The 26,899-nt window shown below is 47.6% G+C and overlaps 1 protein-coding gene across 4 annotated transcripts in view; it reads left to right on the top strand.

Moving 5' to 3' along the window:
* Positions 1 to 26,594, top strand: part of TMOD1 (tropomodulin 1) — a 39,183-nt gene extending 12,589 nt beyond the window's left edge. For 3 of the 4 annotated variants that reach the window (XM_067553331.1, XM_067553332.1, XM_067553333.1), the window contains exons 2-10: positions 216 to 386; positions 4,084 to 4,240; positions 7,211 to 7,330; positions 14,528 to 14,617; positions 17,104 to 17,234; positions 19,575 to 19,682; positions 20,005 to 20,148; positions 21,829 to 21,973; positions 25,019 to 26,594. In XM_067553331.1, coding sequence (XP_067409432.1) covers positions 267 to 386; positions 4,084 to 4,240; positions 7,211 to 7,330; positions 14,528 to 14,617; positions 17,104 to 17,234; positions 19,575 to 19,682; positions 20,005 to 20,148; positions 21,829 to 21,973; positions 25,019 to 25,083 — 1,080 coding nt within the window. In that variant the 5' untranslated portion in view covers positions 216 to 266 and the 3' untranslated portion in view covers positions 25,084 to 26,594. Of the gene's footprint in view, positions 1 to 215; positions 387 to 4,083; positions 4,241 to 7,210; positions 7,331 to 14,527; positions 14,618 to 17,103; positions 17,235 to 19,574; positions 19,683 to 20,004; positions 20,149 to 21,828; positions 21,974 to 23,786; positions 24,538 to 25,018 lie in introns of those variants that run through there. The other variant, XM_067553334.1, reaches the window with a different exon arrangement.
* Positions 26,595 to 26,899: the final 305 nt, after the last annotated feature.

Here is a 26,899-nt window from a genome sequence, read left to right as displayed (position 1 = left end):
TCACGGTAGCAGAAGTAAATTTCTCGTAATGCTCAGAATGTGAAGTACTTTCCCACAGCCACTTCTGGAACTAGCACTCAGACTGTGAGCTCATGCTGCCCTGTTACTTGCTTTTTCTACATCAGCCGTTACACATGTAAAGACTGTCTTGCATTCCAATAGCAGTAGTGGTGCGATCTAAGTTTTCATTTTGTCTTTTTTTTTTTTAATTATAGGTCAAACCTCAGCATACGACGTGAGAATTTAAAAACCGAGATTTCTCCAAAATGTCGTACAGACAGGAATTGGAAAAATACCGCGATCTGGATGAGGACAAGATCCTTAGTGCGTTGACAGAAGAAGAGCTCAGGACACTAGAGAACGAACTGGAAGAGCTAGATCCTGATGTAAGTAGATTTTAAATAACATCTAGATGGTACGTCCTGAGTAACTGTGGCAGAAACCTTTGTTTTTTGGGGGTGGATCCATCAGTGTTTACTTCCTTAATCCACTAAACTCTCTTTCCATCTCCTGAAACCATAGTTTGTGTGGTCTGAATTCATGACGTTGCGTGTTCTTTTTATTTCATTTAATGAGTCATATGAGAAATTTAATACCTAAACAATGTAATTGCTCCTCTGAAAAATCTGCCCATACGTTTCCATCCAGTTTAAAAACCCTCCCAGCCCTGTCCCTGTCCGTAGAACTCCCACCCCCAAGATCCGGATCCAAAGACCCTGCAGTATGTGTGCTATCCCACTTTGTTAGGTGATAAGCCCTTGTTCTTCCTGCAGCCCCGTCTAGGACAGCAGCTGCTGTAGAATGGGATCAGGCCATTGCTGCGGAGCCTGGGCAGAGTGTTCAGAATGTCAGCATCCCTGGATCGAATATCAGCATCCCTGCTGATCCGAGCTCCTCTGAGCCACTATAAAAATAGCCTAGCTCCTAGGAGAGGGTGAATATTCCACCTACTCTTCATTGAGCCTTCTTGGAGATGGCACAACAATAGACTCAGACCCTGATCTGCAAACACTGAACACTGAGTAGCCTCAGTAAATTCACTGGAATTACTTGGGTGTGTAAAATAAAATAACTCACATGCATAAGAGTTTGCAGGATCCAGGTGTTAGTGGGGACTCAGTAGTTGCCTAGTTTCAAGAAAATATTTGCTGGCTGAGCACGTGCTGTTCAGTGTTTCGATGTCACACATCTGGGCTGTCGAGCCCGTTGGGAGGAATGGGCTGGATTCCAAGTCCGTGAGTTGGGATATAAATTCAGGACCTCATAGTCCCCTCAATCCACCGAGGCTCCCTTACTGCTGTCAGGGGGAGGTTACACAGAGAACATAGGGAGAACGTGGCCTCCAGGCAATTCTACACTCTCTTGTCGATTGTTTACTCAGTCCCTTAGTGTCACATTCAGCATCACCCGGAGAGAATTTAGACTCCCCTTTAAGCCCTGCTACTGCTGCTCTTTGTCCTTCGTAGCCTGCTCTCTCTCTGCCTCTCCTCCTTCGTTCCACCCGCATTTCCTCCTTCCTGCAGCAATCAACATGGGTTTATGGAAAATAGATTTTTTCAGAATAATTGAAATCTTTTTTGATGAGATTACACTTTGGTTGATAAAGGTAATAGTGTTGATGCAATATACTTAAACTTCTGTAAGACATTTAACGTAGTACCACATGATATGTTGATTATAAAACTAGAAAGATATAAATTTAATATGGCACACATTAAATGGATGAAAACAGCAATGTATACGTGCCTACTTGTGCTGGAGCCTGGCTCCCAGGCCCTTCCCTTCCCCGGCTTTCAGAACCTGGGCTCCAGCCCGCATGAGAACATCTACATTGCTATTTTGAGCCCCGCGGCTTGAGCGCCACAAGCCTGCATCATTTGACCTGGCTCTGCGACTCAGTGCCTTGGGTTCTCTTTGCAGCGTGGACAGTGAGAAACTCAATCTATTTAGCTTAACAAAGAGACGGGTAAGAGATGATTTGATTACAGTCTACAAGTACCTTCACAGGGAACATCAATTTAATAAGGAGCTCTTCAATCTAGCAGGCAAAGGTCTAACACAATCCAATGGTTGGAAGTTGAAGCCAGACAAATTCAGATGGGAACTAAGGCGTACATATTTAACAATGTGTGCAATCAACCATTGTAACCATTTACCCAGGGTCGTGGTGGAGTCTCCATCGATGACCGTTTTTCAGGCGGGACTGGATGTTTTTCTAACAGGCCGTTGGCTTTACTGGGGTAGAGCGTGCCTCTCGTGTGTGTTCTGCAAAACATTTCAAAAAGGTCTTGTCATTCCACATCGGAACGAAAACAAATCTCGAAACCTTGAAATGTGTCACTTGTTTTCTGGTGAACTCCACTGGCCCATCCCATCAGTTGCATGCGCAGAGCTGCCAGTAGAATCTCTGGGAGTCCCGCATGTGCAAATGACGGGGTGGTTGGGTGCACGGGAGTTAAATGAAGCCATCTATCTGGAACAGTGTTTTATACCCACACTAACAGAACCAGCTGGCAGGCAAACAGATTGTTCCAAAACTGGATGATAAGGATGGGTGCTGCCAAGCAAAATGGGATGAGAACTCTCCCTGTTATGCACATTTAATATCCCATGGGAAAGCAGTGGGTTGTGCAGATTACCCCTGGAGATTAAAAATGCCCGTGACGTGATACAGACAAAAATATTCAGACATCCAGTGGTCTTCCTGGATTATGTTTATTGCTTCCCCTAATGAGGCAGAACCAGAGAGCGTCCTGAGAAAGCTAATGAACAAAGAAAATATCAGTCAAAGAGACAGTGAGGAGCAGCTAAGGTAAAGTATATGGGTCATGGCCTCTCCAGGCCTGGGAAAGCCAAGGTCAGAGCGATTCTAAAGTGTTCAGATTAGTGCATTGCAGTTCAGCAAGGTTCTACTGCTTAGTCAGCTAGCTGTGATGGAATCCGATGCTTACAATAATCTGCATGGTTTATAGCTTCTCGTCTTCTGAATCGATTAGCAACTAATGATTTCATTTACTGGACAGACATTGGACAAAGCGATCTCTTGCTCCCCGTTCAGGAGGCTTCATAATATGTATGTTTTGGCCCTGTTCCAACAAAGCACTCAAGTTGCATGTTTAATTTCAAGCAGGGGAGTAATCCTGTTGATTTCAGTGGGACTATCCTACGCTTAAATATAAGCATGTGCTTAAGTGTGTTGCTGCCTGCCCACAGTGGCTAGAACAGCTGGATACCATGGAGCTGCTATTAAGACCGCATGAGGTCTATAACAGTGTTATTCTGCAATAAGGTACTAGACACAATATTTCTAAAACGACCTTCCCACACAGCCTTGCAGGTAGCTGGCTCTCTCACAGTAGCGCTATGCAAAACTTTGGGGAGGGGAAAATGTGTGTAAAACTTCATTATATGTTTGGCCTGTTGTTTCCTTTTGCATGATTTCAGACTCCTGACCCGCTTTTTTGTTGTTCCATGTAATTCACAGACGTGGCTGTTTCCACGCAGGAAACATGTCAAACCCCAGATCTGCACGTTGTCTAGGCCAAGCCATTTTCACTCAGAAATAGACCTCTGACGGATCCACATTCCAGCCTGCATGGGCTCCAGATCTCCGTACTGTCACCCTTACCTCTCTTTGAGCAGCAATCTCCTCCTTGTCTGGTCCTGTTCTCTTCAGCCTGAGCAAGGAACTGACATATGAGGATGGGCGGGAAGGGATCAAATCTTGCTCAATGTCCTTGCATGAGGCAAGTGACAGCAGGATTTGGGCCATGCTGGATAAATAGATCATGGTAGTAAACTGGGAGCATAGGTCAGGCAAAGCCCATTATAACCTACAGGGAGCGGGAGAGAACTTCTGGCCACACTCAGTGACTGGGTGCTCTGTGCATAAATAAATGTGCATAAATTGTGTTGGAACTATACAAATTTGGAGTTCAACAGTGAATTCCTTTTCCCATTTGCAAGGCAAGTTGGCTGATGCACGTAAAGAAAACCATTCGATAAAAGAGAGAGAGAGAAGATGATGGGGTCACTTGTTTTAATCTGAATAGCTAATCTTGGTGTCTTGCTCTTTGACTCCAGAATGATTTGCTGCCGGTGGGACTCAGACAGAGGGACCAGACCAAAAAGACACCGACTGGCCCATTCAAAAGGGATGAGCTTCTGGAGCACCTAGAAAAGCAGGCGAAAGATATTAAAGACCGGGACGACCTGGTCCCTTTCACCGGAGAAAAGAGAGGTATGGCTGCATCTGGCTTTGTTTGTAACGTGCTGTCGTGCAGAGGATCCAACGGGGCGAACAGAGATGTTAGGTGAGGACTGTTCTGCTGCACGGGTCAGGCCAGATGAGGAACAGCGTGAATGCAATGGAAACGGCTGAGTCTGAGATCTGGATGTTGACCTGCTGGGGACAGGCTGGCAGGCAGGCTGGCACCCACGGCTCGATTGGGTCGTGTAGACCGAGCCAAGGCTTTGGGGGCAATCATATGGGGGTGAGAGATTGTAGCACATGGAAAGCTACAGCGCTACCCTCTCTGACTCCTGCGTGGCTTTGAGAGCATTGCTCACTCCTTCTCTGTCCTCCATCAACTCGCATGACTGCTTTTCTCTCCTCCTACCCTGACTGCTTCCTTGGAGGGTCCTCTTCCCTTCTCCCTCTGCCCGTGGGACTTCTGCAGTGCTTCCCCGATAGGCCCTGTCCCTGGCTGCTCTAACCCACTTGTATTGTTTCAATCTGTCTCTGGGCGGGTGACTTGGAGATGTTTCCCTCCACTCTTGACCCTGGCTGGTCAGTCCCCCGTGCCAGCCTGTCTCTCTAGTGTCTCCCCCACAGCAATGTGGCTAAAATGACACTCCTTTATTTTTCCTGTTGAGCCTTCTGTGAACTGCATATTCTGACGGAATGTTATCGCACTGAAATGTTTCCAACCAGCTGTAATTATCTTGTTAAATAAGGGTATGTCTACACTGATGGCGGCAAAGTCGCTGCTGTCAGATCGACCTATCTGGATCGACTGAGCGGTCAGTGTAGACCCGCTCAATCGATCCAGAAGTCGACGCAGTAAAACCACCCCCTCAAGTGGCGTAGCGCTGCGTCGACGGGAACGCGGTTCCCGTCAGTGCAGTGCAGTGAAGACGCTGTGCAGAAGAGAAGCACGGGAGTCACATGAGCTACTCTGCATAGCTTGCATAACTCCCGTCGACTGCCGCCGAATCACCAGGTCAGTGTAGACCAGGGCTAAGACTACTGTGCATTATTGCTAATGCACACTTGTGTTATAATGCTGGTACGGAATCAGACTTAAAGTATAAAAAGGAAACAGCAATGCAGTTTTAATTTTATATATCAACTCAGAACTGATATTGTCAATTACTCAGTGCCTTTCCAGCCATTTTAATCTGAAATGCTCCTAAAGCAAACAAAACGCTTATATGAGAACAGATCTGACACTTTATCTAGTTTTGCCAGAGCAGCTACCACAGCAGAGTAAAACTCCTTCTCCTTGCTTCAGTATAATCACAAAGGAGAAGATTTTGTCATGGAGCTCACGGGATCTGTGACTTCCAGAGACCTCCGTTAAATTATCCTCGTCAGCTTCTGGGGGCTGCCCCCCAGAACTGTGGCTGTTGGTGATTACTACACTCTCCCCCTTTGGCAGTGGGACTAGGGCTTTCATCCCCTCCCTTGGGCTTCAGGGATGCCTGGTCATCTCCCCCCCATTCATTTTAGTAGAATCACAGACAGGTCATGGGCTTCCGTGAATTTTTGTGTGTTGCCCGTGACCTGTCCGTGCCTTGTACAAAAAATAACCGTGATGAAATCTCAATTGTAATAATCACATGTGGACTGGAAAGTGAAAACGGGCCGTTCCATGAAGTACCGTACCTAGAAACCATGTGGGTTTCTATTTCATCTCAAGACACAGTACACCGCAGTTGCTTCTTTGTGCGGCCTAAATTTAGCCACATTCAGGCCGGGTGCTGCTGCTTAACAGCTGTGGCCGCACAGTCTTTGTTCTCCTAGTGTTGCTGACCCTGCTTTCAGACAGAGGACAAAAATAGTCCTGGGTGACATTCCACGCTGAGAGCTCTGTGCATGCTATCTCCTTTGCCAGACGGGTACCGCTCTGTGTGCTGTGCTGTGCTGTGCTGTGCTGTGCTGTGCTGTGCTGTGCTGTGCTGTGCTGTGCTGTGCTGTGCTGTGCGTGACTTCTCCTCTTGCACGACTGCTCTGCGGCTTTCTAGCCGCATGCTCTTCTAGTTTCCCCGGCAGCAGAAACAAACTCCTCCCTGCAGCAGCGCTTTGCAAATATGCCCCCACTGTCTTCTCCAGTAGCGCTAGCTGGGTCATGCTGAAAGCAGGGTGCAGACCGCGAAGGGAGGGCTCAATGGTTCCAGGTGGGACTGACCCTTCTGGCCAGTGAGAGAAGTCGTCGCTCTCCCCATGCAGATGTGTGTGTGTGTGGGCGGGGGGTCTCCCCTCGTGGTGCAGGGCAGGCCTATGGACTCCTGCTCTAAATGCTGAAATGTTCCCCCCACCCTCTGAAAAAGCTGGCACTGCCGCTGCCCCCTCCCACGGGCCCCTCGGTCTCCTGGCTGCTGCTCTGGCCCCACCTGCGTGCCAGGGCTCTGGAAACGCCAAGGCCTCACTCTCCTCAACCAGCAGGCTGGGCCACCCTGGAGCCCCATCGCCCTGGCATAGGACGAGGGGCAGCCCTGCGGTGGGTGGCGGGAGGTGGCGGGAAGGCTGAACTGACAAGGGAGGTGGTGTGCATTTTAATACTCATTGTTCAGTTTGCAGGTGGTGGTGTTATAAACCGTAGAAAGGCCAGTAAAAAAGGGCCTGAGAAGTCAGGCAAGTCACTTGTGACCCAGACAGTTGCAGGAGCCCATTTAGAACCCATCGGAGAGAGATTTGCAGAGCTCTGGAGTCAGATCCACATTCCGCTCACCTCTGACTTCCTAGTTCTGTTTAGGGTGTCTCTGCTCACTGCTGTAGGACCCATAACTCATCCTCTGGGTACAACTGTTCAGAGGGTCAGCAGCCGGACTAAGCACCACGTACGCCCTTCTGCTGGCCCTCTGCACTGCAGGGAATCTCACCTAGCATTCGTTGGGAGTTAATCTGTGCCCCAAGTAAACCTGACTCCATGATCGTTAAACAGGAGCCAGCCGCCGGAATGCCACTGACATCACTTCGTATTTATAGGGAAGGCCTGGGTCCCCAAGCAGAAGCCGATCGATCCTGTTTTGGAAAGAGTAACGCTGGAGCCAGAACTGGAGGAAGCCCTGGCTAATGCGTCTGACGCAGAACTCTGCGACATCGCTGGTAAGAGCAGATCCCAGGTGGGAGAGTCTTACGGACTGCGGGCCTCTCCTGCGCAGCAAGTTATTGCCTTCTTCAAAATGTGCTTCCTGCTTTTTATTTTCATGGTGTCATTTTCGATTAGCGAAGCTTTGTTACAAAGTCTGCCCTGCGCTGACTGATCAGGAGTTAGTGAGTGACTACAAAGGCATTACAGAATAAAGTCTGCCCACCTGCCTTTTCCAAACTGGAGGCCAGATTAATTTTACCAGAAGCATGATCTGGGCGTGGGGAGCGTGTTAAAATATCTAGTGGGAAAAAAAGGACACCTTTGCTGCTTTGTCTCCTCTTTCTTTTTCTGCATCTCTACATTTCTTCCCAGCTTCTGCACGTGAATACACAGACCATGCGAGCGTGTCCTTTAAATGAAGCACAGAGAACCGATTCTGATTCCTGTTTGGTTTGTGGGGGCAACCGATCTGAGAGTTGGTGGAATAGAGCAGTAGTAGGGAGAGGGCTGGGGGGGGCAGTTTCTAAAAGGACCCTCCCTGTTTCATTCCAGTTCTTTCTGATAGTCAAAGTTTTGCTAGTGTTCGCGTCAGAGGAGAGTGAATCCAAATGTAGAAGTGTTCACTCCATCGAGCGCATGGTGACTGATTTCTAGAAACAGAATGGATTTGCTAGGCACATCAAGAAGATGAATCAGTGACTTTATTACAGTGTATATACAGAGTCGGATTAAGGTTATGAGGGGGCTAAGGCTAATGGGAGGGAAGGCCCTAAGTATGAATGCAAAAAAAAATTCTGACGTCATCTAACATTGATTTGCATGCATATTTACATATTATTTATGTATGTAAAATTAATAAGTTTATTCTACTCTCACTACACTCAGTTCTTCAAACACACACATTTCCCCCCTCGCTTTAGCTGTGGCAAAGTCATGAATGATGTCATTGTAATTCAGAGACCGGACGATTTCATTCTCAGTGCTCACAAGGGACAAAGCACCGAGATGCTTTGGGGTCATGGTGGAGCGGAGGGCATTTTTTATCTGGTTAGAAGAGAGAAGGAGCGTTCTCCACTACATTAGTGATCATTAGTGACAAATACAGCCGTAAGGCAGTCTCAACATTTGGGAAACAGTCTCTCACATTGGATTCAGTGATCATTCGCTACATCCAAATAGATTTGCTTTCGTCATCTTTTCGCTCTATATCTGAGAGTGATGTGAACTCAACAAATTGAAGAAATTCTGTAGTAAAATCTACTGGGAGATCATCTGGGTACTTCTGACATAGATGTTTGATACCTTCACTGACTTCAGAACTTGAAATGTTAAGGGAAAACGTGTCAGAACACTAAAGCTTTTGTCAATATTTTCGTAAGCCTCGATCTGTTGTTCTAATGAACTCTTCAGTTGTCAATGATTGTGAGGAAGGTGTTAACTCTGAAGGCCTCCTTGTCACTGAATGAGTGGGCAGTTGCATCATCATATGTCTTCTGTCTTTTGCAGCATTTGGCTGACTTATACTCATGGTTAGCAGTCCCTGCAGCTCCCTGAAGTTCATACTCATTAAAACGATCCCTCATTTGTTGAAGAACAGTTCCAAGACTCCTCATTAGGTTTACAGCAGTGGACAGGTCAATTTGAGCACTTTGCAAGCTTAGACTGCACCTGCTGAATGGCTGAAGTATATCACTCCAGACCTCACACAAAACACCAGTTTCCAAAGTGCGCATTGCATCACTTAGGATCTTCGCATCTTTTCTTGTTGCTGATTTTTGAGATTCATCATCGTTGATGCTCTCTAGCGCTTCAAGGATGTTGGGGTATCCCAGAACAACTGCATTCACAGCTTCAGCATTGGCACTCCACCGTGTCCCTGAGAGTGATTTGGGCACTGGGCATCCCTTTGATAGTGAATCATCCAACGACTGGGTGATGCAGAGAAAAACAGTGTAAAATTCTTGGACAAATCCAAAAAAAGAAACTGCTTCAACACAACATTCCACGGCAGATTGGCCAACATAGGGGTGTCAATTCTCCCACTAACTTTCTTTCGGGCATGGTAGCTGCTAACTGACGGTGTACGCTGCTCACTCATTACATGGTTGGTAATGTAGGCAGTATTCTTCCAATCACTGAAGCCTTCGCAGAACATTCCCCACGTTTTGGTATCAGAAAACAGACGGCAATAAAAACAATCACTTCCTTTTTAAACGGTGAATAGATGAGACATTCTCACTTGCCAATCGGTTTGTCAGGCTTCACATCGTCAAACACTGATTTGGTCAGATAACGATTCTGATTGGTGTACTCTCGCTTTGTCAATGCAAAGTCACATCTAGACTCTGGCATTTCTGTGGGCCTGTCTCAGTCCAATAGGCAATGAGAGCTGGAGAAGTCGTGTCCCACCCGCCTGGATCGTTGGAGAAGGATATTTTTGTCTGACTATCACTGGGAAAGTCTTCAGAGGAGTGGGGTGAGACTGCAGCTAGAGAAGTCACTGGAGGCTGCTCCTTTTCATCAGGCACAGCAGGTTCACTTGGGCTGGTATTTGCCTGGACTTCCTCACCACCACACTCAGTAGGAGGAAAAACGCTAGGAGAGGAGGAGTATCTTTCAGCGCTACATCTTGTCTTTCTTTGGCCTCCTTCAATCTCTGCCATCCTCCTTTTTTCGACATGGTTTGTATTGTCCCGTGTAGGCCTACTGGGTACAAAGGTCAATGCTGCTTGGGCCCACAGACACTCACTTAGCTCACACAGACAGAATCACAACCACCATAAATGTAATTGACAGCCCTGATGGATTCATTTGTACAAAGCAATATCTAATGAGACCATGGCTTACCTGTTACTTCAATATGGAATAGAGGGCCTTAAGTAGGGCCTAAAGATCAGAGGGTCTAAGGCTACAGCCGTCTTCGCCTATGGGTTAATCCAGCCCTGGGCATGTGTCAAAGCAGCTCCTGTGCTCCTCTAAATGCTGCCATGAGGAACGGGAAGCAAGCGGCACTCTCCATGGACAGGCTGCCGGTAATGGAAAGCTAACCTGTATGATACTGTGCAGCCGCTAGAGGGCACTTGTATCTAACGGATCTGAGTGAAGCTAACCTCTGCCACACCTGGCTCAGTCCTCCTCCCCAAAGGTCTCCTGAGGTCTCCTTGTCCCTTCAAAGGACGCGCCTGGGTGCTGACATTCAGAGCGCTGCTCGACACTACAAATCACCGCCTTCAGAAAGAGGCTGCATTTGTGGCTTATTACAGCAATCTGTAACCCACTGACGGACCCTTCTTGTCTTATGACGGCAGAGGCGTTAACGCTGCCCTGAATGGCCCCTTACAATATGTGCTAACTGCTTCATGCTGAACAACCTGTTCCATTTGGCCGTGACGCTCTGTGTATGTGTCCAGACCTGAAGAAGAGCTCCGTCTGGCTCTACAGCTTGGCTCTTTCCCGCGACAGAAACGGATCCAAGAAAAGATCTTCCCTCCCCCACCTTGTCTCTCCAATATCCCGGGACCAGCACGGCCATTACAACACGGCAAACAACCGTGGAAGTTATTTGGTGACAGCCCATGGAAAGCCATGTTATAACACATTAAGGCCACATCAGTGGCAGGCCCTATTAAATCTTTATGGTGGGTGACTGTAAATTCAGTGGCTCTCTTTCAATTTCTTCGTGGCCCACTATAGTTGAGATAATTAATATAAACGTTTGTGGGACACCTTTTTTCTTAACAATAGCAATTACGAATGTAAAAGAGTAACTGACATTAATTCAGAATTAACAACAAAATCATCCTAGAAGTAAATTATCCCTTTCTAGCCCCCTGGCCCCTCTTCTTCTTCTCCTTACGCACCCTGTGCTCTGGGAGATCTACCCTGCCAGCCTGTGTGTGCTTCTCTTCCTGCTGCTCCATACAGGAACAGACAAGCAGAAGACCAGACACTGGGTAGCCGTGTGGGAATTGTGATGTCCTCTCTTCTGTGTCGCTGTATAGTGTGAGCCAGACTTCCACACGATGGGCCTCCCTGTCTGCAGGCACCAACTGTGGGCATAAAGAATCCCCGGTAGCTATTTGCACCTGCAGCTCAGGTCACTGGGATGACCGAGAGGCTGATTTTGTGGGTTGAAGCAGGGATTTACGTGTCTGAGCAAAGTAGATTGTGAGGGCCAGTAATTGTAAGTATGCAATCATTTGTCCCGGGAGTTTTGCACCTGAAAAATGTGGCCAGAAATGTATGCTGGATGAAGAGGTAAAAGCACCTAAAAGTTTAGATGCTCATTGAGGCCTTCAGACAGAATCCTCCCCAACTCTGCAGATACTGATCCACGTGTATAGCTTTACTGAGATGAGTAGTCCTAGTGAACTCAATGGGGCTACTCACCTAAGTAAAGTTACTCCTGGAAGGAAATGTTTGCAGGCTTGGGTCCCTAGCAAGAACCACCCTTCTCATGGTTGCTCCGGCACTCCGCAGCCAAGACGCCTCATGGACAGGGAAATTCTGGCAATTTCTGGTTTTGGTGCCAGCCAGAACCTGGAGGAAGAGCAGTCTGTGGAAAACGAAGAGAAGCCAACTGCTTGTGACCTCGAAGAAGGTTCAGTTCTGTTTGCTGTGTAGAGGAATTTTTGTTCTTAGGCTATTTGATATGATTTGTCCATCCCTAACAAACGTACCTTTACATTTGCTCTGTTTATACACATGTGCACGTGTGTATAAACGTTCATATCAAACCACATCAGAATGTCACATTTGTTGCTACTGGGGGTTTTCCAAACTGAATTTTCTGCGAGCAGCAGGATTTCGTTTTACAAACAATATGTTTGCTTGGCGGGTTGCCTACATCTGTTGGCTCTGTGCTGTTTACACTAGTAGGCGCTGGACTGCCAATGTTACGGAACAGATACTGATTGAGGCAATGTCTACACGTAAACTGCTACGATGGCACAGCTGCAGTGCGTCAGCATGGCCATTCGGTACAGCGATGGGCATCTCCCCGGAGGCAGGAGCCAGGTCAATGGAAGAATTCTTCATTGACCTAGTGCTGTCGACACCAGGTTTAGGTCGGCTTAATTGTGTCGCTTAGTGGTGCGGATTTTCACACTGCTGAGCAACGCAGCTGGTTCGATGTAACTTTCTCACGTAGACCTGGCCAGTCTCTGTGCGCGTCTGTATATTGTTTTAGAACTCTAGAGATTGAAATTGGTTAGTTATCTGAAACTTGGCGTCTGTGTTCTCGCAGCATTTTAATTCTGTTCAGACCCCTGGCGTTTGTCTCCACTGGGGATACCGGCGCGGCGCCAGGTTTTTGTGACCCGCTACAAAGTGCAAAGATTGATTCAAAGCAGCCCTTAGTTTGTGTCGCCCGTGCACAGACTGCATGTTGCCAAAGCACTTATGCCTGGGGATGAACACACTGTTCTGTGCTTTACTGGATGAGAAGACCTCATTCTGCTGCTGCGTGTGCCGCGTACACTGCTGATGCTGCTGTCTGATACCGAAGCAAACGGAAGGCCTGACTCCTGGCAGGTGTGGAGAGCCCCTCCCGCCCAGGCCAGGTACAGGCACATCACAGGATCAGGCTGGGATTCGTATCTACTAATGGCTAAGGTTAAGATTTTGTCGTGGTTATTTTTATTAAAAGACAGGTTGTGGGCAATAAACACAAATTAATAGAAGCCCACGACTTGTCTGTGACTTTTACTAAAAATAAAGTGGGGGAGCTGCGGGGCCGCCGTTGCCTGTGGCGGCTGACAGCTCCAGCCCCGCCGTCCCAGGGCACCGGGAGAAGCTGATGTGGAAAATCTCACGGTCGTCTCTGAGAGACGTGGAATCCGTGACTTCCGTGACAAAATCCTATCCTTACTAATGGCTGTTCCTATGTTTTATATTTATTCTTCCTCTCACTTTTTTTTAATGTTTGGCTCCAACCCAGACACTCCATCCAGCTAGATTATCGGGAACCTGGTCCCACATCTGTGTGTCCATTTAATATCTTGGGAATTTAACACCCAGCCCTACCCCTTGCTGCAGTGAGGCATATACCTTTCCCTCCATGAATTATGTTACCCTTTGGTAGAGAGAAAATAGCCACAACGTCGGTGTGCTGTGGGCACCTGCTGTCCCTGAGCACAGTGGGACTCACACTGCTGGTTCTTGGCTGCCATCTTTCTAGCTCTTCTACATTTGCATAAAAGCAGATTTCTTAAAGTTGAGGCCCACGTTTTAGGCCACTTCTGGGAAGCTGTCTGCTCTCCAGGCTGTGCCAGAAGCCATCTTTTCTCACTGAGCTGGGAGGAGTGGTAGGACATCCTGGAGGGCAGGGACAGGATACAGAGTGACCTAGACAAATTGGAGGATTGAGCCAAAAGAAATCTGATGAGGTTCAAAAAGGACAAGAGCAGAGTCCTGCACTTAGGATGGAAGAATCCCATGCACAGCTACAGACTGGAGCCGACTGGCTAGGCAGCAGTTCTGCAGAAAAGGACCTGGGGGTTACAGTGGACAAGAAGCTGGATATAAGTCAGCAGAGTGCCCTGGTTGCCAAGAAGGCTAATGGCATATTGGGCTGCATTAGTAGGAGCATTGCCAGCAGATCGAGGGAAGTGGTTATTCCCCTCTATTCGGCATTGGTGAGACCACATATGGAGTATTGTGTCCAGTTTTGTGCCCCCCACTACAGGAAGGATGTGGACAAATTGGAGAGAGTCCAGAGGAGGGCAAGAAAAATGATGAGGGGGCTGGAGCACATGACTTATGAGGAGAGGCTGAGGGAACTAAGCTTGTTTAGTCTGCAGAAGAGAAGAGCAAGGGGGGATTTGATAGTAGCCTTCAACTACCTGAAGGGGGGTTCCAGGGAGGATGGAGCTAGGCTGTTCTCAGTGGTGGCAGACGACAGAACAAGGAGCAATGGTCTCAAGTTGCAGGGCGGGAGGTCTAGGTTGGAGATCAGGAAAAACTTTTTCCCTAGGAGGGTGTTGAAGCACTGGAATGGGTTACCTAGGGAGGTGGTGGAATCTCCATCCTTAGAGGTGTTTAAGGCCTGGCTTGACAAAGCCCTGGCTGGGATGGTCCTGCTTTGAGCAGGGGGTTGGACTAGATGACCTCCTGATGTCCCTTCCAATCCTAATGTTCTATGATTCTATGATCTTTTCTCAGCATAAGTGGCTACAATAATTCTGTTTTATTTTCCTTTCTTTTCGATGTAGCTATCCTTGGCATGCATACACTGATGAGTAACCAGCAGTATTACGAGGCACTCGGAAGCACCACGATAGTTAACAAAGAAGGCCTGAACAGTAAGTATGATTTACAGCTGGTCTGGAGTACTTGATTGCAAGATTCAAAGATGCTAGTGGGCTATTGATTGTGACTTTTTTTTTTAGTAATATTTTTAACCTTTTTTTTCATTATGTCAAATTCATGTAAGATGTATGAACCAACACAGGACACAGTTACGTTGCTGGAATTGTAAGAGTGTGAGATCTGGGGTGGGCATAGGGGAAAGCACATGGCTTTCATTGCTCGGTAGCACCCCCGAAGCTCACCTAACAGAACGGGGCTGACAGTGACCTGACAGGAGACGGTACGTTCTCTCTAAAGCTAGTCAGAAAAGCAAGATTTTTCTCACAAGAAATTTCAAACAAGAAGTCCTTGGTTTGAAAGTTTTCCCTTGGAAAATTTGAATTTTCCCATGGGAATTTTTAAAACAGAAGGTTTGTTTTGACCTGGAATTTCAACTGAAATGTCACTTCATTTTCTTTGAGTCAAAAAAACCCCAAAGTGCCAGTTTAAGAAAAAATGGAAATGTTTGTTTCGATATTTTCCTGTGGACAAAATTTCAGTTTCAATGAAATTGTATTTTTGGGGCGGGGAAAACCTTACTGCATGGGGAAATGTGGAACAGCTGTCGTTCTGTGTTTGGAGTCCAAGGCAGAGTGGGCCAGTCCCTGGGACAATGAGAGAGCAGGGACCGCAGGCCTCATTTCTGACAGACTGAGAGCAGAAAAGATCTGGGTGCAGGCCGAGCAAATCCTGACACTGTGGAGGCACGTAGGTTGTGACTTGTGTGACTCTTAGTACATATTGCCTCCTCCTCTCATTTATTCTATTGCATCCGTGTATTTTAGTCTGCCTCAGGGAAACCACTGGGTCAGAGCCTCCACTGGTGTAAACTGCTGTGGCACCTTTGATGTTTCATGGAGAGATGCTGGTTTATAGCAGTTGAGGATCTGGGCCCACCTCTGAACTGTAGAAATGTCATTGACTGAGGAACAAACTGGTGCCATGTTATGTATTAGAAAACGGTTTTGGACACCAACGGCCTGAGTTTCTGAATGATATGTATGGCCTCATTTGCGTTTGCAAATATTGCAGCTGAAGAATCCCATGCACTGCTACCGACTGGGACTGACTGGCTAGGCAGCAGTTCTGCAGAAAAGGACCGGGGGGTTACAGTGGACAAGAAGCTGGATATGAGTCAGCAGTGTGCCCTGGTTGCCAAGAAGGCTAACGGCATATTGGGCTGCATTAGTAGGAGCATTGCCAGCAGATCGAGGGAAGTGATTATTCCCCTCTGTTCGGCACTGGTGAGGCCACATCTGGAATACCGTGTCCAGCTTTGGGCCCCCCACTACAAGAAGGACGTGGACAAATTGGAGAAAGTCCAGAGGAGGGCAACAAAAATAATTAGGGGGCTGGAGCACAGGACTTATGAGGAGAGGCTCAGGGAACTGGGCTTATTTAGTCTGCAGAAGAGAAGAGTGAGGGGGGATTTGATAGCAGCTTTAACTACCTGAAGGGGCGTTTGAGGAAGGATGGAGCTAGGCTGTTCTCAGTGGTGGCAGATGACAGAACAAAGAGCAATGGTCTCAAGTGGCAGTGGGGGAGATCTAGGTTGGATATTAGGGAAATCTTTTTCCCTAGGAGGGTGGTGAAGCACTGGAATGGGTTACCTGGGGAGTTGGTGGAATCGCCATCTTTAGAGGTTTTTAAGGCCCGGCTTGACAAAGCCCTGGCTGGGATGATTTAATTGGGGTTTGTCAAGGGATTGGACTAGATGACCTTTTGAGCTTCCTTCCAATTCTAATCTTATGATTCTACTTTGGGGTCCTTGCGTCTGGCCAGGTTTTATGGTTGAGAAGGAATTGGTGCAGTGGCAGGTCTGTCCTTCCCATATGCCCTCAGATTGGGGCACTACGATATATGGAGTGTAGACGCAGATCCCACAGATGTTGCTACCACAAATCTCCTATTGTAAGTGCACAGGTGCACGCACGCCTAAAGTGGAACACCTCTTGCGAGAACTTCTTAAAGAACCCCAGTTACTGTACAAGAAAATAGCCTCTCCGTATGTTAGAGCCAAGATCCAACTGAGATCACGGTCCCATTGCATGAGGCACTATAGATATTTTACCCACTGGTGAGTGTGTGTTGCAGGATGTCGTCTGTGCCAGCCCTCAGAGGATCTGAGTTGGTACAGCCCCCGGATGCAGAGGCTTGTCTCTTTAGTTCCAGGTGTAGTAGCTTTTAGGACAGGAGGTCCCCAGTTCAATCCCCGGTATGTACATGGTAAGAGAGAGTCCCTGCCTTGACAAGTTTACAGTCTAAATAGACAAGACAGACAAAGGTTATATCCTCAGTTAGAACCTTCATCAACGAGTTGACTTCTCCTTTCTCGTGTCCTTTTTATGAGAGGAAAAAGTAGCCAGTGGAACTGATAGTTGCCTAAAGGAAACGTCTTTCCACCCCGGCTGATTTTTTTCATGTTGCTTTTTAATTGCAGGTGTGATTAAGCCCACGCAATATAAACCAGTTCCCGATGAAGAACCCAATTCAACAGACGTAGAAGAAACTTTGGAACGAGTCAAGAACAATGACCCTGAACTCGAGGAAGTCAACCTTAACAATATTAGGGTATTCTTCTACTCTTTCCTACTGCAATTAACTCCTCACAGTGAGACAGGAAGTGTGCTATCGAGAGGACAAAGGCCAAGAACACCTTGCTGGGCAGGAGAATAGGTTATTGTCACAGCAGCCTGTGTTGGCCACTGTTAATTTGGCAGAAGGCAAGTTAGGATTAGAGCTCACTTCTGCACCCCTTGCTTATGCAGAAATCAGCAGGGCTGCTTGTAGAATAAGGGACTGCTCGACGGAAGTTAGCTATTGGGATCTGGCCCTGGGTAGTTTTAGGATGTTTTTGAGGGGGTTTCACCGTGTCATTAGAGCATACTTAACATCGGAAAAAATACTGTGCATTGGGTCTGCATTGTATTTACAGGGAAACCTAACAGTGCATGTGGCAGTGCATGTGCAAACAGGGTGCAAGATTCGCAGAACAAGGTTCTTTCAAAATAATACACATTGGGTCCTTAGGTCGATGTCAGCTGCTTCATTGCAGGAATTTATCAGTGAAACTCTGTGCAGAAAAATGACACTGATGTAACGCTAAGGTTGATATTTTAACTAAACCAGAGACAGTTTCACATTGCCCTCTTGTGCTAATGATTCTGTATTGTCTGCCAAAGGCTGACCAGTGTGGTATGGTCTGTAGTGCGAGAGCTCACATAGGCATGTGTGCAAGGCAGTGAAATTAAAGCTTCTGTGAGAAACTTACCAGTCTGCATTACCCAGCGTGGCTCATTAAAATCTAGGCTTTTCTCTGAGCGTTTCTAGTTAAAGGTGAACTGCAAAGGACAAGAAATTGTGCTTGTACAGGAGTTCTAGGCTGTTAAAATTTGTTTCTGTTAACTTCTTTTTAAGTCCAATGTGTGGGCAGCATGTCTTTGTTGCTGTTTTCTTTTGGAGGCTGGAAAATCTCCTGTTGCTATTTTGTAGTACAGTACAACCCTGGAAAGTAAAACCAGACCCTCAAGTTAAAACAAGCAGAACTACTGACCCTTCCTTACCAGCTCTTTCTTTCTTCCCCAGACCTCCCCTAAAGAAGCAAATCAGGGTACAAGCACAGCTTTGCAGGTCCCCTTTTAAATGCACACGCAGCACCAAATACATACAAGCTGAATTTGAGTAGTTTCAATTCCCTTCCTCTCGTCTCTCTCTCTCTCTCTCTCTCTGTGTGTGTGTGTGTGTGTGTGTGTGTGTGTGTGTGTGTGTGTTCTCAGATAAATGCAGATGTGATGTGATTTGTGTTCGATGCTGATGCCATTAACTGCATGTGCACAGACCTTAAACCCTGGCACCGTGCACATCCAGCCATCTGCAACTTTCCATAGATAAAGGACTGCATTTTCAAAAGTGACTAGTGATTTGGGGTGCAACGTGAAGCCCCTGGAAGGGACCTGGCTTACCGATGGCAGGTGCTCAGCACCTTTGAAAATCTCGAGGTGTCTCTAGTTGGACTAATGATTTTTGAAAATGTGGGCCATGGACGATAAACCACTGCACTATTCACAGACAGCCCCACCAGTCAGTGTGGTAAAAGCACCTCACACCAGCCGGGAAGCACTCCTCATTGAGGACTATGGAACTGGTCAGTTTGAAATTCTAAAAAGAGTCATTTGGAAGTTATCCGCGTCTGAGATGGGTTTGTAAAGTAGGGAACTTGCCTTGCGAGAACTCAGAACGGGCACAGAGATGTCTGTCAAACTCCCCTCGCCTGGCGAGTTCTACCCTGAAAGGTATTTCAGCTGCAGAGTTAGTTACCAGTGACGGAGGGAGGAAGAAGAGTGAGCCTGCTTGTGAGAATTGAGTGTGCGCCACTCTCAGGCTATGATTCTGCAAGTGGATCCTTGCAGGCAAAAACGCCATGCAGTCCTGCTCGCCACACAATTATTTCCCAGCCATGACTTGGCTGTGGCTGGTGCTGTGCTATAACAACAGTAAAACCCGGGCGCGCGCAGTGCGTTACCTACTTAGAGCACTCTGTAGACATTCCCGACAGAAAGCCCCATGCTGCCCAGGGAGGTGAGCAGGTGAGCTGTCCCCATTGACAGAGGAGGAACCCAAAATGCGGCGAGGTGACTGGCCCCAATCCAGGCAGTGAGTGAGTGGAAACGCTGGGATCAGAGTAGAGGCGTCGCTGTGTCCTTGGGAATACGAGCAGTGCTGTATGATCTAGGTTGAGCTTTCTGCCTCTTCCTAAAGAATCAGGCGGTGCCATTTTCCACGGTAAAGGAAGCTTGTTATATGTAGCACATACAGTGCACGCTCCTTTCTAAAATCTCTCTTTAAGGGGTGTACCAGGAATCTGAGTAAAGCCGACTGCCTAACGTGCCTTTCTGGGGTTTCTTGTCACAGAATATTCCTATACCAACTTTAAAAGCATATGCTGAAGCCATGAAGAGTAATTCCTACGTGAAGAAGTTAAGCATAGTAGGAACAAGAAGCAATGACCCCGTGGCCTACGTAAGTGCCGTGCCATGTTGTGTGTGATGCTAGACTACGTTGTGGGAAGGTTGTTAGTGGAATTGTTGTCTCGCAAGGGCAATTGTTTAAAGCGATCTACAAAGGGGAAAAAAAATCTCGGTTCCCTTTTTTGGTTCCTTGATATTGTATGAAAAATGCCAGAAATTGGAAACTGAGGCACAAAGCAGAGCGCCTACGTGACCTGCCCAAGGTGTCACAGGCAGTCTGTGAACTTGGGTCTCTGGTGTCCCAGGCTAGTGCCCTGGGCCCCTCTTCCTGTGATTTACGATGCAAGTCTGTGCTCTCCCCTTTGTGAGTGCAGGCGCTGGCAGAGATGTTGAAAGCCAACGGTGTTCTGAAGAGCTTGAATGTGGAATCCAATTTCATTTCTGGGTCCGGGATCCTGGCTCTGGTCGAAGCGCTCCAGCACAATACTTCACTGATCGAGCTCAAAATTGACAACCAGGTAAAAGAAACCCCGACTTGACCGCTTAGACTGAATTAAAATATGTATTTGTTGGGAGGCACCTGTATCAGAAAACGGGGGGCTTGGCTCACCTGATGTTTCCTGGGCAGTCACGCTAACAAACCAGCAGCTGGTGGTGGGGGCTAGGGAGACGTATGTGTAGATGGCTTGACGAACGGCTAGTCCGCATGGCAGATTGCTGCCAGCTAATGGAGGCTGAGTGGCAGAGTGCTGTGCGTTGGTGCTGGGTCCATACCCTACGGATTGCCTGTGGTGCTGGGCCCTGTGTATGTATGTAGTCAAAACTATACTTGGTTTCTCTGGTGATTCAGTATTAGTCAGCCAACAAATGACATGCCAATTTAGGGCCTGATCTCACAAGCTGCCCATTTGCCTGGAGCACAGGATGGACTGGCCCCTCCATAAATGGAAACAAAATCCTGCAGGCTTCCTCCAGGCCCTTGTGCCATCACTTCTCGTTCGCTGCGGAGAGGTTCTCAACACCCATGTTGCCCCTTCTCCCCAGGCCGGTGTCCGCAGCTGGCTAGCCTAGCTCCCTGGAAGGCTCCTGAGGGGTTTCCTGTATTGTGGGCAGTTCTCAGGGTTGCGCTGGCCTGTCCCGGGGAGAGCAGGCAGCAGGTATTGAGGCAGGGGCAGAGATGGCAGGCCCACGCAGCCCCGTGGGAAGGATGCAGGTTGGCAAAGAATGCCTGGGACTAGGGGCGTTCCGTGCCTAGACACAGCAGGGCTGGGGCGATAGCCCAGACTTGGGGAGGGTCGCACTAGGAAACTCCCAGGAACACCTGTCTTCAGGGAGGAACACGACTGGGCTGGAAAATGCTTGTTTTGGGTGTCAGAACCACTCCTTCACTTGAATCCCTGGGGCTTCTGTTTCACTTGCTCTTTAACCAGAGAAGCCGGACCACTGGGAAAGCAGGAAGATCCAAAGCGCGGGGAAGGAGGCAGAGGCAGAAAAGAGCCGGTTGTTGGGCAGGGATTACCAGTGTAGCCCCTTTGTGCTCCCCTTTGCTTCCTTGTGTGGAGAGGAGCCTCTGGTCCTTCCTGAGGGGCACACGCCAGGCCCTGGGTGATTGGCCTCTCCCTGCCTGCAGGGGAAAGGGAAGCCAGCCTCACACCCTGCAGACAAAGCCTGAAGTTGCAGGAGCTCCACTGGTTCCCCTGCCTTGGCTAGAACCCTGGAGGGAAGCTCTGGGGTATCTGTGCTACAGGAGCCCCTTGCAGCATGGCCCCTGGAGAAGCTGTGCAGTGGGGGAGTCTGGAGACGTACCTTCTCTTGTGTCTAGCCAGTCCCTGAGATCTGAGCTAAGGGATTGGCACTCCCTGCCAGGGAGAACTGGGCCCCTCGCTTTTTTTCTGGAGAAATCCGGGTGGGACTTTTCTGCTACAATAAAACAAATGTCTGAGAAGCTGCACGGCCCAAACACCCGAGATCCCAGGGCATTCCGAGGTGATCGATGGACCCAAGTTCTGCCTCGCCCTCATCTCCTCTGAGTGTGCTGTCTCCAGACCGCTGGGCAGCGATGGGGGAGGTCCTCTGTGGTGTTTGCTGGTACTGATGAGATGCACTGTAGAGTCAGCAGGAGGCAGTCAGCGAATCAAAGACCAAAATGACAAGGCAGCCCTCAATGTTAACGGCTTTTCCATTATCTTCTAACACAGAGCCAGCCGCTGGGCAACAAGGTGGAAATGGAGATTGCAAACATGTTAGAAAAAAACACCACCCTTCTGAAGTTCGGGTATCACTTTACGCAGCAAGGGCCCCGGCTTCGCGCCTCTAACGCCATGATGAACAACAACGACCTTGGTGAGTCTGCTACACGCCTGCTTTGTGTCAATTATTCCATGCTCCCCTAGTCCATGGGGCTGGCGCCCCTCAGAGGTATGCTCGTCATAATTCCCGTCAGCTGTGAATGCAGCTGGTGCGTATTTCCCCTCCTGCTCTCGGAGGGCAATGTTGGCTGGTAGTTTGTGTAAATACATCTCAAGGAAATCAACAATTCAGGTGAAGTTTCACTCGATTTAGGAAAGCACCCGCTTGAATCGGAAGGTGCTGGTGCTTGCTAAGGGAGGGCCTGATTCTCTTCCCTTCTCCTGCTGAGACGTACCAGACTCTGCCAGGAGTTCCACTCGGGGCTGGTGGTGTAAAGCGCTGCTCAGTGTGAGGATGACAATCGGGTTCTGGCCCAGAGTAAAGAAGCTGTGCATGGCGAGGGTGGCAGAATCTGGCCTTCACCAAGCAGCGTCTCAGTGATACCTGGAGGGATCTCAAGGGCTGAGTTCAGGGGCTGGGGAGTTTGACATTTCCGTGTGCTTTGTTTAGCCGTAGTGTAAAGGCTGGCGTATTAGTAGGGTCAGCGCCGGGAAGCCCGGGATTCTACCCTGGATTAGCAGAGCCTTTGTGTCCCTGGGCTGCCACCCTTTCACAAGCATTGCTGTGTTCCTCTCTGCTTTAACGGGGAAACCAGGGAAAACAGACCAGTCAAGCTCTCAAGACGGACGAGTTTGGCCCATTCCTTTGAATGAACCAGGTCTGCTGTTGTGTGTGTTTGGGAATTCTGTTCTGAATTCTGTCCGGGCACCCAACTGACGTTAACAGAACTGCATGCAATGGCAGTGCTTGCCCCATCATTTCTCACTGATCTGGGCAGTGCGGTAGGCGCTAGCTGAGTCTTGACAGTCATTTGGCTGCAGCTTCACATGCTGGACTGGAAGTCAACCCGGTAGAGCCCTAGTAAAAGAACTGACCTACACTACCATTGAGCTTACAGCTGGATGAAATTAACATATACCTCCCTAGACAGACTGACTAAGAGGAAGTGCCTGGGAAAAGATTTACCATGTAAACATTTGCCTTGAACAAAGAGCAATAAACTGGGACCCTGTATTTTGCTCTGAAGTAGATCACCAGCACAGTCGTCACTGTTGGTGTCCCTTACATGAATCGACTTCAGTTTGAAAAGCTACTGAATGAGACCAGGGGCTGCTGTGCTGCAAAGCACTGACTTATGGCTTGACGTTCTCTGTTCCATGCAGACTTCTGTATATTACTTTGTGCGTATGTTCACATTATTGAGGTTTTTAAACCAATAGACAGGATTTAGTCTCCGGCCAGTCTGGTGTTCTTATGGCAACACAGTAATACCTTGCGTCTTGCATCTCAGAGTGCTTCCAAATTGTGACTCTGATTCTGCACACTTAAGCACGTGCATAACTTCATACACACGTGCTGTCCTGTGGGACTACTCGCATGCATAAATGTACACACAGGTCCCCAGCAATTAACTTCCCCCTTTGTGAACATGCATTTCACCCCAGATGAGGAGTTTCTTGGCATAGCAGTGTAAGGAGGATTTTCACGGGAACCAGTAAATGGATAAAAATGATATGTTCAATTAGAAATTCACCACTCACTCTCCAATAAGAATTCGTTTTCATGAACTTGGCATGTAAGCGCGTCACGATGTTAACCATACAAAAAGCATAACATTTATTTTTCCATTCCTGCTTCTTTTCAGTTGGTAAGTTAATGACTTTGCCTGCTGTGCAACTGTTGTATATTTTGCCTCCTTGATCATGGGAACTGTACAGAAAATACCTGATTTGGTTCTTGTTTGCAGCTCGTATACGTCGCTCTGACGGCCCCTGGAATAACTTCTCAACTCTGCAACTGGACGATGTATAAGTATAGGCAGAATTTTCTCTCCACTGGCAATCGCTCTCTGTCTATGGTCCACTCTCTGTGCTCTCAGCTGCCACCACCTGGCTCTGCTCAGACTTGGTTTTACTCTCTCTAGCTTCTGTTTTACTGCTCTTGACTCAGCTGCAGGCACTCTTGTTCGTCAGGACACGTTGTCTGATCTGGCATGTTAGAGAGAAGGCTTTTTACATTCATCCTATGAGCTAATATTTGCATCCTCCCCTTTCTGGCTGCTTATTCTTGCCTTCTGTATTTATTTCAAATATATAAACTGTGTGTGTGTCCACTTTAAAAACCTGCTCTGAAAATACTCAGAGCGTATAAAGGAGCAGAAAAATGCAGCTCAGACACTAATCAGAGGAAAACTGTTTTTGCAGGGGCACTTTTTCTGAGGTAGGAAGGCCTGTATTAAGCTATTAAGAAGCAGTAGAAGATAAGGACTAGATAAGAAGCCATACTTTCTTTGTGGGACTGCAGGCATTCACCAGCTACTCTGTTCCTACCTCTTATATGCTGATCGCTACCTGAGGAGAAGCAGTCAGGGAGAGATGTAATGTGCTAGCCAACTCGTTTGACAGAAGCCTGTGAATTCTGTCCCCATCTGAAGCCGATGATAGTTACTTCCATTTTTTTTTAAAACAACACGGATTTTTTTAACTGATGTGAAAGATCCTGGTCTGTGTTCTGAAAGTCACACTTTAATAGAAGATCTGAGGCTAAATCCCCTGGACTGCTTTGAAAGTCTCACCCCTGAACCCAATGGATGGCAGCTGAAGCCAGATGCATTCATATTAGTAATCAGGCACTCATTTTTAACAAGGCACTCTCCTTCACCACTGGAACGAACTCCCAAGGAAGTGGTGGATTCTCCATCTCTCAATATCTTCTGATCGAAGCTGGCCGCCTTTCTGGAAGAGAGGCTTTAGCCAAGCACAACTTATTGGGCTCAATACCAGCGTACTTGGGTGACATTCTCTGGCCCGTGTTATACAGGAAGTTAGGCTAGATGATCTGATGGTCCCTTCTGGCCTTAAAATCTATGGGGAAAAACCCCAAACTTTTCCCCTCACATGAGTTTTGTTCTGATTTCAAATGATCTCTGTGCATGTACAGCATCTGCTTCGACTGACCCTTGCTCCTGTTCTTTTTCAGTGAGGAAGAGGAGACTTGCAGACTTGAATGGGCCTTTCTATCCCAAGTGCCGAATCGGGGTGTAGTTCCCGGCGGTGAAGATTGTGCCTGGTGGTTTGTGCTATTCTGTGGAAATCCAAAGGCAAAGTGCCTGCACAAAATACTTGTGGTGCCTCAGTTCTGTGTCGCATAGTTATGCACTAACGGTTTAAATTAACTAGCGATTGTAGGTGACTAATGATGTTTTCTGTAGAGTCAATCCAGTTACAAGAAGCTGCCAATTGTAAGCAGTCTCGGTTTAGAATACATCACAGCACAGAAGTGACTGTTAATTAACTCATGACTTAATTTCTCTTAGGATTTCCTGTGTGGTGTTTTGGATGTGTTATGCATGGGTGGAAAAAAATCACGGCTCTGCACATATTACAGAAGTATTTAAAAATACTTTATTTTTTCAACTTGCTCTCAAGTATTATAGATAAATTACCTGTTTGACAAGCATTTCTACTGTCCCACCACGTTTCTGCTATTCCTTTTGAGGACATGTACATTACAATTAACTTCCGACATTGGCTGAATTAATTATTCGCAGTCAGGATGTCAAACCACCCATATTTTTTTCCCCAAAAGTCTTTTTACCCACCCACAAATCAAAGGAATGTAAGGCCACTGATTATAAAATAATAGCTCCATAAAAACAGAGCAGTCAGTATTAGATGTGATGTTAAAATCTTCCTCTCTTCTTTCGTATGGATACGTAAATCCTTTGCTTTCAGAGATTTGGAATGAAATCCTGACTCCACTGAAGTCAGGGACAAAACTCTCATTGACTTCAATAGGGGCAGGATTTCCCCTCAGATTTTAGGTTGGAAATGTGACCCCTGTGCTTTTACTGTGTCTTGTGATGAGCACGCTAGATCCCTCGCTCTTTGTTCTGGTTTTCTGGCTGGATGACCATTTTATTTACCTGCTAAACTTCTTGTTCTGCTAGAGATTTCATTTTACCAACATCCCAGATTTCTGAATAGGCAATGCACCCTTACTAAAGACGTTACTTGAAAAACCCCTGCGTGGGAATCCAGGTAGTCCAGGATGCCATTCGAACAGAGTTAGATAAACACACCAGGCAGTTGGCTTTGTGTGGTGATAAAAATCGACTGCCTTTCTAGGGAGGAATTTCCAGCAGACATACGTTGCCTCTGACCAGGTGGTGGGCTGTAGCCATTACACCCACACAGACTCCCACTGATTCCAGTGGGAGCCTGGGCCACACAGCGTGAGAGGCTGCTCATGCAGAACTCTTGCCGGGGGGGGCCTTTCTTATACACCTAAAGAATCCATCCTAGCAATCTTTTTCACTTGATAAAAGACCTTCCGCCGGCTGCTGCTAACAGGGGAGTTCTGCAGTCTGTGCAGTGGGTATTACAGCAAAACTTCCACTAACTTCAGTCGACTTTCTGCATGAATCAGGATTGCGGGCTTTGGCCCTGATTTACTGTATCTCTGACTCGCACACTTTAAACTCGAGTGGGAAATACAAACGTGTTCGATTGTTGCTCTTCAAATCGTAATAAATGTGTCCGAAATGACAAATAAACGGCTTCCATCCAGTTTTTTGTAAAATCACGTACAAACGATGAGCGAATACTGCAACACCAGACAGGAGAATGCCATTGGGACAGCCCCAGTCCCACCAAACACACCCCAAAGGCTTTAGAAAAATCCTCAACAACCTAAATGCAGATCCCAGTTGACAGCTAAAGGCAGAGTTGCCCAGTGTCTGCTCTCCCACTGACATCAAGGGAATGGAAATTGTTTTCAGCCTGGTAAATGCTGCCCCCTGATGCCCATGGGAAAGCTGGGTGTACCGGGAGTGCAGCATGCTCCGAGTGGGACCCGGCC

The sequence above is a fragment of the Emydura macquarii genome, unplaced genomic scaffold, assembly GCF_026122565.2.
Source record: "Emydura macquarii macquarii isolate MOO-44397 ecotype Brisbane River unplaced genomic scaffold, CSIRO-AGI_Emac_v2 contig_1451, whole genome shotgun sequence".
In the NCBI taxonomy this organism is placed as follows: Eukaryota; Metazoa; Chordata; order Testudines; family Chelidae; genus Emydura; species Emydura macquarii.
Note: the sequence above shows the minus strand (reverse complement) of the source record. Positions and strands in the feature narration are given on the sequence as shown.